Below are 10,908 nucleotides of genomic sequence, written 5' to 3' on the forward strand. Positions count from 1 at the left end.
ACAGAGTAAGGGCGAGCGATACTCGGTAAACTCACCGATGGCGTTGCTGTTGAGGAGGAGGACACCATGTGCTTTGCCATCCTCCTCGACGCACAGGTAGAAAGGGTGGACACCGTACAGGTTGTTTTTGTCCTTTTAGAAACACAGCGAGAGAGGAAGCAGGAACATACATGCACACCAGCGATATAATTACTCTGCTTTTCAACAGATGGCATCGAAAAGCTCCCAATACCCTATTAGCGGGCCTTGTTGGCATTCATAGCCGACACCGGCCCGCACATATACCTATAACCCTCTTACGCCGAAGGGCATATTTGCGCAATAAAAAAAATCTCAAATCGCACAAATTGGTGTATTTCCTAGCGCATCATTCGCGGTTTCTTTTATCACAAATTTTTGTTTGCGCAACGTATATACAATGATGTTACTTTCTTTAAGCATCAGCTTAAGCTGCGCTAGATGACTGAGTAATACCCAGGGCATTCGTTTAATGAAAAAGGTGACGGCGCTATAATTGATGCATAGTCCTTTGTTAACAATGTGGAATCCCAAGACAAGCTCTTATTAGAGCAGTCTCTTCTCAGCGGGACTAGCATCGCGTACTGGCTTTCCAAGGAGAGCTTGTTGAAAATCTATGGCGGAAAGAAAGCACTTGAGCAAGTTTACTTGACGAAATATTAGAAATTCCTGGGGCACCTGTGCTGGTTGGTTATAATCGCTGCTAAAGCAACCAGTGAAAAGTAATTTTTGCTACGCAGAACGCAGGCAGCCGGTGGTCTATTGGGGGCTACTGTTAGGCTGAGGAGGGTACAATGCTTCTTAGAGAAGTACTCTGCCCCTCGATGTCTTGCGGGGAAGACACGGATTTGACTGCTATTGACTGAGTATATTCTTTATGTATTCGAACGGCCGTTTACAGCAACAGGAAAATGGCGGCGTTGGAACTCCCTCGATGTCCAATGAGCCATCCACTCTATGGCTACTTGACGGTACGATCTGCGTGCCTGGCTCCAGTCAAGAACGTTAATGGTACCATTGGAACTAGTTTTAAACTTGAGTTTTGGGCCAAGTCAAGCGCTTGTGTCTGTACGCCTTTGTCTTGTGCACTGTACCCCCTGCCTAGAAAGTCAAGCAAACTGACCCAAGCTGCCGCTTTACTGAGCTGGATGCAGGCGCACCTTGGGCATCTGGTCTCTGGCGAACATGGCGTGCGTGGAGAAGTCAAATTCGTGCCTCAGCCTCCTGTGCATGAGTTCCCCGAAGCCGTACACGTTCGTCGATGGCAGGTACGTGACGAATTGCAGGAACTGGTTTGTCATCACCAGGCCGCCGATGCTGGTGTCGATGCTGCGGCCACCACATGTGTCGCATGGTCAAAGCTGAGATCTTTACTCCTGCGAGTCACGAAGCTCGTAATCGAAATCCGGGGCATGACTTGCGGTCAGTTTTGGGAGAGTTTGCAGATGGAGGCGCCACCTATCGACCTTAAGTAGAAATTTCCAATGTTTCTCTTTCCGGCATGACCGGGTTCGGAGCAGCATTAAACAGTTCGTATAAAATGAGGCAGGCGGCGCGACAGACCAATAATCTCCGACTTATGAGCGAATCTACGTGCCAGATTTTGGTTACATGGAACCGGCGAGGAGTTCCGCGATTGGTACAATCAAAGACTTCGGGTTAAATCAGAAGGAAGGACTGTCATTCGGCACCCGGTGCGCTATCCGGAACCACTCACAGCTTGACGTCGGTGTGGCGTCGCAGCAGGCTGAAGTAGAAGAATCCTCGCTTGGTGGTGCCCATCTTGAAGGAGTAGCGCGGGTTGTACGACTGCTGGGGATTGCGCAGGAACTCGAACGTGTCCTGCACCGGCACTTCGTAGCGGCGCTCGGCCCCGTTGCTAAACTGCGACGACGTCGCGGGGTCAACGCTTCGGTGCAAAACTTTTAGCCAATTCAAGCCGCTGTGCAAGAGTTCAGTGGTATTGATCATGCATCGAACGCCATTTGTCCACTCACTCACTCACCCAGACAATCTATTGATCAGCCAATCAAACAATTAGTCAGTCAGTCAATCAGCCAGTGAATCAACCAATCAATCATACGCTCAATCAAGACAATCAACCAATCAGTCAGTCAGCTAGCCAGCCAGTCAGTGAGTCAGCCAGTTAATAAGTCAGTCAATCAGTTAGTCAACCAACCAATCAGACATTTTTCAGCCAGTCAATCAACCAATAAGTCAGTCAGTCAATGAAGTCAATCAATCAACAAATCAGTCAGCTAGCCGCTCAGTCAATCAATCAGTCACTGAGTCAGTCAGTTAATCAATAAGTTGAAGTTGAAGTTGAAATTTATTCCTTTCTTACAAAGGAGGAGCCGGGACTAAAAGCTGTGGCGACAGCTTGACAGTGGTCCCGGCTCCTTTACATACCCGGCAGTACAGGAGGAAAAGCGACGGCTATACATACAACAAAAATACATACATACAAAGCAAAAGTAAATAAATCAACACTTCGCAGGCCACCTATGCACATCATGCAAAAATGACAAAATAAAATGCGATGCGATGAAAAGGTCATAGATAATCATACAAAGAATAGTGCATAATAATCAGAAAGATTGCATCTGAAATTCATACAAAGAATGGTGCATAATAATCAGAAAGATTGCATCTGAAATTCTCAAGGAAAAGAAATCTCCCGGCAGTATTCCCGAATTTCGTGTTTTGATTTTCGGGTTATGTCAAAATTTTCTTCGTTTAATCTGTTCAGCAGAATTGAAAGGTTATAACATAAGGATTGATTCACATAATAGGCTCTTGGTGTTGGGGTAAACCAAATTTCTCTGTGTCTTGTGTCACGGCAGCGGGCGTTTTCTCTGAGTTGTGCAAGCAAAATGATGAGGTTGTCGGGGTGTTTTAGGTGAGATTTGTAACATAATAGTAGTCTATAAGTATACAACGCAAATATTGGAAGGATTTCATAAGTCAATCAATCAATCAATCAATCATAAGGATTTCAATAAGTCAATCAATCAACCAGTCAGTCATTCAGACAATCAAGTCAGGCAGTCAGTCAGACAGTCATCCATCCTACCTGCCTCACCTAATAATGCACAACAACATGAATAGCATCCACAGGAAGGGACATTTAGGTTTACAGCCTAGCCAGCAGATAGCGACACGTCGTACGGCAACGCGTGCAGTGTTGGTGCAGACGTAGGTATACCTTGAAGCGCACGATGCGGTCGCTGTACTTGCGCAGCTCGAACAGCACGGACGGTATGATGCTGTCTGCGTAGGGGCTGTACGCGCCGCCCGCGTAGCTCAGGTTGAAGGTGACGCGGTCCGAGTCCTGCGCCGAGTAGCCCAGCAGCCGGTAGCCGTAGTAGTGGGCCGGCTGGAAGCAGCGCGGGTACGGGGCCTCGGCCTCTTTCCACAGGCACACGGCCGCCTCGCAGTCCTCGCGACGCTCCATCACTGCGCCCACATCCGAGCATTAAAGCCGCCACAGGGAGAGGACTATCCGGAAAGAGGAATTAGTTGCACGACTTGGGTCGCTGACTTTGCACATTCATTCATTCATTCATTCATTCATTCATTCATTCATTCATTCATTCATTCATTCAATAGTTCAGTCATTCATTCATTCGTTCGTTCGTTCGTTCGTACGTTCGTTCGTTCGTTCGTTCGTTCGGTCGGTCGGTCGGTCGGTCGGTCGGTCGGTCGGTCGGTCGGTCGGTCGGTCGTTCGTTCGTTCGTTCGTTCGTTCGTTCGTTCGTTCGTTCGTTCGTTCGTTCGTTCGTTCGTTCGTTCGTTCGTTCGTTCGTTCATGTAGTAGAAAAAAACAAGTGAGTGACAAAGGTATAGTGAAAATGGCAATTGTAAATGCAGGTTTGCTATCCTGGAAAAAAGCCTTTGCATCATGACCAGCAGTGCATGACAGCAGGGCAGTTCGACACCCAAGTATAGCGTGTTACCTGGCAACACGATTGTTTTTTATGTCCTGCCTTCGTATCAACTTTTTCCTGTTTTAGTACCACAGCTGTTGCCCTTTCGCCCAGCCCTGTGGAATGGACATGCATGTGATTTGGTTCGATTCGAAGCTCGTGAACACGAGGTTTTGAATATGATTGTATAAGTCATGCCGAACAGACCTTGCTGTACCTGCGTTGTGAAAATGTGTTGCACAAGTAGCTGTTCTTGCCCGCCGGAAAGTGTGTGCCGCCCAGGTTCCAAGTACGTTTTATGCAGATCTTGCATTTCATACTCTATCGCTTTCTTTACTGTTCTCTGGTGGGCGCCTTTGGGGACACCAAAACGCTTGATGTACACTCTGAACACAAGCGCGCTTATATGGGAGTCCGCTAGAGGATAGTTTACTCCCTTTTTATTCCTGTCTGTCGTCTGCGTGCTAGGTGGCAATCATTGTTTTTCTTTTGTATACGTCCAGACCTTCACTTCAGCCCTGCGGAACACCATATAATCGCATTTTGTCCCGCGTGTATACGCTGCTGCTGAAGTAATTTCTCTGAATTTTCCTAAATATGATTGTGTTTTAAAAACGCGAGGCACAAAAATTCTTAAACTTTGCATAAGATAAGACCGATAACCATTTGTGATAACTAAGCGTTCGAACGTGAAAATTTCGGCAGAAATCTTCCTGCTCGAGAGGCGAATTAGAGAGAAAACTGTGATACTAAATCCAAATTCCCATGGGAGAACCGAGTTTCGGCGCCAACTCGGCACCTTCTTCAGGGTTGACTGGGTGTAAGCAAGGGAGCAAGCAAGCAAGCAACGTGCCAAATTAGCACCGAAACGTCGGTTCTCCCATGAGAATTTGGTCGGAGTATCACCGTTTTCTCTCTAACCCTAATCACTAAACGCTTACGACAATTCAGAACGTTAGGTTGGTTGAGCTGCACAATACCGAAAAAAAAATAGCCTGCATAAATTAACACCTTTTCGGCCACTTTGCCATTCAGCAAGGCTCAATTCGCTTTTTTTTTTCTCTGCATAGAAAAAACATTTTTGTCAGCCTTAAGCTGAGTTGCAGTAGAAACAGGGCGGGTCATACCATATACATATTCAGTTTCATTGCACGTTTAAAAAATGCAGAGGGATACAGTATTACCTTATGCATTGTCAGTGCGATTGCATTAGGTGTTGCTTGTCTTTACAGGAAGTGTCGTCACTTCCAGTCTGGTGGCGTCACTTCCTTTCAGCCAATGGGGGAATTAGAGACCGACCATACATTTTCCCCCCCAATAAGGCTTCTAAGTTAATCGAATTAATATTAAGCGGCGCTAAGTACTAAAATGTTGTATTTTTCTCCATGCGCCGCTCCGCCTCACTCTTCCCTAATCCCGCGACTACGTCTATCATACCCCAACAGCGCCATTATTCAGCCACGTGTCTACGCCACCCCTTACTCGAAGGCACGGCAGCACACGGTATCCTCTCGTCCAATGGCGGCTCGAAGTGGTAGAAGCTGCCACGCTGCCGGTTGTAGATGTACGCGCCCAGGATGGCGGACACCACGAACACCACCTGCGTCCACCTGCCACCTGCGAGGTAGAGGACCACGTGACATGGTCACGTGTGTTCCAAGCGACGGATATATAGCCACGACTGGACACAACTTTTGGCCCGCGTCGAATGAACTTCCGAATGCGAATGGCATTATTTGTGGTGTCCATGGGTTTGTGCTTCAGTCAATGGTCCCCATCATCATCATAATCGTAATCATCGTTAATCTACATCCGCTGCAGGACAACGGCCTCTCCCATATCTCTCCAATTAACCCTGCCGTGTACCACCTGCGATCACCTTATCCCTACAAACTTCTTAATCCCATCCACTCTCTTGTACGTTGCCTCCTCTTGGAATCTACCCTGTTATGTTAGGGACCACTGGTCAACGCACTTTCATATTACATGCCCCTCCAATGCCCATTTCTTCTTGATTCCTGCGAAGATATCACTAACTCGCGTTCGTTCCCTGACCATTCTGCTCCCTATCATTTTCCTGTCCACAGCTCGCTCCTCATGGTAAAAGATAGTAACAGTATTGTCATGTAGTGGTGACGGCAGTCCGGCGAGCAGGCAAAGAGCGAAAAGACTTCCGAACGAAACTTTTTATGGGGCTGACTCGCGCCCACAAAGAATTGAATGACAAGGCGGAGGCGTAAAAACAAGCGTACTCGAGGCAGATTTGGTCGCATCTCGCGTCACAAACGAAACTATAAACACGGCGTGCCGGCGGCGCTGAGTGTGAACGAAGAATCAGTGCTAAGATTCGCGGCAGTATATAGCAGTAGTTTTGTATTACAGCAACGGTACGGTAGTAATTAGAAAGAGCGTGCAGACAGGGACCTGTCACGTGCTTCTTTGGGAGTATTTATGCTTTGTACTCCGCTTCCCGTTGAAATTTGTTGATTGGTATCGCACGGCCCTTCGTCTGTCTTTCCGGCCCCAAGATAAGTACTGATGTCTGAGAAGAAATTTTAACACGGTTGGGTTACATTATAGAAGAAGGCAGACGGGATGATTTTTTTTCAATATTAAATTTTAAGACATCGTTATGTCAAGCCTAGATAGGTTCTACACAGCTAGCTAGATTTGGCGCTTACGGGTTGTAAGGTTACAAGGGCCTAAAACTGATTTCCATGTGATCGGCGTACACGGAAACAAGATTACGCTATAAGTAAGGCACGATCATCATCATCACAATAGTTGTTCACTATTGTTCATGTATACACGCAAGTTCTTGGAATTATATGCGCTTTAGCCATCATTCAGAAGCACAAGATTCGTTCTCGTTCACACCTTTGTCGATTCTTACAGCATGGCATAGCGGTAAACTTACTATCAACGTCAAATGAAACACGAATAAGATTAATACAATGCGGACACAAAGCACAAAAATATTACCTTGCAAAGAAGTAACATGTTTTGTCGGGAGCTTGGTTTCGGTTTGTTTCAATGGCTTGTCTTCTTACTTGTCTGCATGCATACATCACCATCATCATCATCAGCCCGGCTACACCCACTACAGGGCGAATGCCTCTCTTATATCTCACCAATCAACCCTGTCCTTTGCCAGCTGCGGTCGCCGTATCCCCTCAAACTTCCTAATCTCATCCGCCCACCTAACTTTCTGTCGCCCATTGCGACGCTTGCCTTTTCTTGGAATCCACTTGCCTAATGGATGTTTTATGTCACGAGCTTTTGTCATATGCCTATAACCTTGTCCTCTGAATAAAACCCTGTTAGTACAACGCCACCGCTGAGAATTGACCAACTTCACTCGGCCGCACAGGCCGTCATCACAAAACGCATGCGAGATCCGTTAACATGTCACTCAACACATACACGTCTTTCTCGCTTTGGTGCTGCTGTTTCAAATGCCTCCTTCGCGTGTCACTTGGCGTTGGTAGAACATGTGTACTCACTCATTTTGGTCTGTTCGCTGTTGCAACCTAACTGGCAGCAGTCGTTCGAACAAACATGAACGCTGTTTTCTGCTCCAGTCAGCGATCAGCGTCGAACGGTGGTGTCGAGCTCGCCGCGACGTTCCCAGAGTCCCAGCCGCGCTGCCAACGACGCGGTTTGGACGGTGGTTTTACGGGCTTGGCGCATAGGCCCGAACGAGTCGCGGTGAGAATTTTGGTCGCCCGAGGCCAGGCGTTGGGGCGAGGCCGCTTCCCCCGTCGCCCCCCGGAAACAGAGCGAGTGCTGGAACTGCTGGCAAGACGCCTGCAGCAGCTGCAGGGCCCGGGAGCCCGGGCCGCCGGTTCCCAAACCACCCCGGCGAACGGCGGTGGCGTTTTCTTCTTCCCGCTCACAAATGCCGTGATGATGATCGTGTTTGTAGTGATCATCATCATCATCATCATCATCATCATAAAATAATGGCAGAAGTATCACGTCTAATCAGCTTAAGAGAGCTTTTGGCAAATTGATAAATTGGTTTTTGGGAAAGGAAATGCGCAGTATCTGTCCCACATCTCGGCGGACACCAGAATCGCGCCGCAAGGGAGGGATAAAGGTGGGACTGAAAGAAAAAAGGAAGACAAAACAGGAAACTGCATAGCTGACCTCCTGGCTATAGGAGTTGACGTGGAGGAACGAAAAGGAATATTGCATAAAAAATATCTCGTGTGATTTTCAGTGACAGCTGGGGTAGTGCGAACTGCTGTGATGGGAGTTTTTAGTGACTCTGGGAAGAAGTGTGGAGCGCCTGTCGCGTTTACCTCGCTATATTCAATCATTCTATTATGCTCGTTTGATGTGAACAGTGTCACGAACTAAAAGACTTATTCCTTTAAATGAGCCATTGGGTCACAGATGCATGTTTCCGAACCGTCAACAGTACAGCGTACCAACTCAGCGCCAACTCAAGTTTGAGTCCCGCATAAAGTCAGCAATAAAATTCCAATAAGAAAGGTTGTCTGGAAGAGAGACACAATCTTGCCAATTCTAATCACCGCCTGTTTACAGGAGGTGTTCAGAGCCCTGTATTGGGAATACCTCGGGATGAGCGTTAATGTAGAATATTTAAGCAATCTGTGATTTGCTGCTGACATTGCCTTGCCAAGTCACTCAGGAGATGAACTGCAAAGCACGATAAATTAGTTCAACAGGCCGAGCAGAACGGTGGGTCTAAGAACAAACATGCAGAAAACCGAAGAAATGCTCAACAGTCTGGCAAGAGAACAGCAACTCACAATTAGTAGCGAGGTGCTGGAAGTGGTAAAGGAATATGTCTACTTAGGGCAGGTAGTGACAGCTGATCCAGATCATGAGAAGGAAATAACTAGAAGGATAAGAATGGGGTGGAGCGCATATGAGAGGTTCTCTCAGATCATGATTACCAGTTTATCGATATCCGTCAAGAGAAAAGTGAACATAAAATTTCTGCAGTACGCTGATGACATAACGGTGTAGAGCATTTACCAAGATTAGCCTTGAATGTTACCTCTAATTACGCATCATCTATCGGCCTTCAACTTTCCGTGCATTAAACTACATACACGTCGGTCGCAAACAGCTGGGGACGTCGTAAACTTGCTTGAAATCCAATCCGTCTTGATTTATCAGGCATCCCACTACAAGAAACCTCCAGTATAAAAATCCTGGGCTTAGCGATTCACCAATCAGGATCGGCGACTGCTTGGCTTTCTCAGGCAAAAAGGTAAGCTATTCAGACTATGGATTTGATTAGAAGAGTTGCTCTTAAAACTGGTGGCGCTGGCTCGTTCGTTGCATGGCAATTGGTGAGGGCAGTTCTGCAGCCACGTATTGTTGATCAAGCCCAGTTTCAACATCTTACAAGAGCCCAATGGGATCGCCTTGAAGGCGTCAACCGAGAGGCTATGATGACCATAACGTGCCTTCCACGCATCACACCGGTCATAGATTTACAAGAGAATGCGCAGCTCAGTACCATTGATGAGCTGGTGCAGCAGCGCCGTAATGCGCGCAGCTTTAAGGCCAGTCTATCGCACTCCGCGCACGTACTGATGGCTTATGCAACGTCGCACACCATTCTCCAGCCGCCAACGCCAGTTCTTTCCCCATGGAAGTTTGTAAAGCTCAGTGACAACAGGCCAACAGATCATCGCCGACCAACATCTGCTGATTCGGCATCGTTGCTTGGCCAGAAATTTGAAGAACAAGATGTTTGCCTGCCTGAAGGGTCCATTGTTGTCTACGTAGACGCAAGCATCCAAGCCTGCGAGGCAACAACAGCTATCTACTGCCCATGTAGACCTGCCCTAAATCAAACCTCTAGGCTTCAACTTGCAGAACCCGCTACATCCTTTTGTGCTGAGCTTGTTGCAGCTCAAGAAGCAGTGCTCCGTGGCCGCCACAACTATGCTCCCTTCACTGACGCACTTCAAGTAGTGCGCTTGCTACGACGTGTTATCCAGTGCCCAACAATATGTCAGGACGCATCCCGCACGCATCCGCAACCAGAACGTATTGAGTGGGTCCCACGGGATCTGCTGACCACTCAAAGCCATGGAAGTAGAGTTAGTGACCCGCCTCGTGACTGCAGGCTCATCGTTGCCTCGGCTCCTTCATTTGGACAACTTTACGCTCCTTTTATCAAGAAAGGAAGTCCACCGGCGCCGCACACGTGCTCTATACCCTCCGTGTGCGGTAACTCTCCCCTGCAGTCTTACCCGTGCAGGGGAGGTTGCGTTTAGGAGTGTCCGGGTCGGGATCGCCCTCACACCTGCCGTCATTCGGAAGTGGCCTCAGTACCGAGATGTCTTTCCGCGGCTTGGGGGTCCAACAGGAATACGCGAGGACATTGAAGCCGACATTCACCACTTACTGTGGGACTGCCCTGCTCTCAGCCTACAAGGATCCGGCACCTGAAGGTAGCGGGTCTTTCACCTAGCAACCCTGCTTCAGATATTGCCTGGACGCAAGGACCATACCTTCGCTCACTACTCGACCTCATAACATCAGCTAACCTTTTTCCATTACTTTCATCATTAATGCATCTTTCATCACACCTTCGCCCATTGATGCCTTGAGGCAATAAATCTCGCTGTAAAAAAATGTACAACAGCTTCATCTTACCGGTACTCACCTATATGACAGAAACGTGAAGGCCAAGGAAAAGGGTTCAGCTTAAGTTAAGAACAACGTAGCGGGCCATGGGAAGAAAAATGACATGTGTAACATTAAGAGACCGGAAGCGGGCAGAGTGGGTGAGGGAACAAACACGGGTTAACGACATCCTGGTCGAAATCAAGAGGAAGAAAGTGGCTTGGGCAGGGCATGTAATGCGAAGGCAAGCTAACCGCTGGTCCTTAAGGGTAACGGACTGGATTCCAAGAGAAGGCAAGCATAGCAGGGGTGGGCAGAAAGTTAGGTGGGCAGATGAGATTAAGAAATT

The 10,908-nt window shown here is 47.8% G+C and overlaps 1 protein-coding gene across 6 annotated transcripts in view; it reads right to left on the reverse strand.

Annotated features, from left to right (window-relative positions):
* LOC144110120 (putative maltase-glucoamylase 2) overlaps positions 1-7,830 on the reverse strand; it is a 39,118-nt gene extending 31,288 nt beyond the window's left edge. For all 6 annotated transcript variants that reach the window (XR_013309706.1, XR_013309705.1, XR_013309707.1 and 3 more), the window contains exons 1-6: positions 7,448-7,830; positions 5,427-5,561; positions 3,224-3,474; positions 1,736-1,902; positions 1,179-1,347; positions 36-132 (exon numbers count right to left, since the gene is read on the reverse strand). Coding sequence is in view for 3 of the 6 variants with exons in the window: in XM_077642943.1 (XP_077499069.1) it covers positions 36-132; positions 1,179-1,347; positions 1,736-1,902; positions 3,224-3,474; positions 5,427-5,561; positions 7,448-7,451 (823 nt within the window). In the remaining 3 variants the exon portion in view is untranslated. The remainder of the gene's footprint in view (positions 1-35; positions 133-1,178; positions 1,348-1,735; positions 1,903-3,223; positions 3,475-5,426; positions 5,562-7,447) is intronic.
* Between the last annotated feature and the right edge of the window lie 3,078 nt (positions 7,831-10,908).

Source organism: Amblyomma americanum, chromosome 11 (assembly GCF_052857255.1).
Source record: "Amblyomma americanum isolate KBUSLIRL-KWMA chromosome 11, ASM5285725v1, whole genome shotgun sequence".
NCBI classification, from domain to species: domain Eukaryota; kingdom Metazoa; phylum Arthropoda; class Arachnida; order Ixodida; family Ixodidae; genus Amblyomma; species Amblyomma americanum.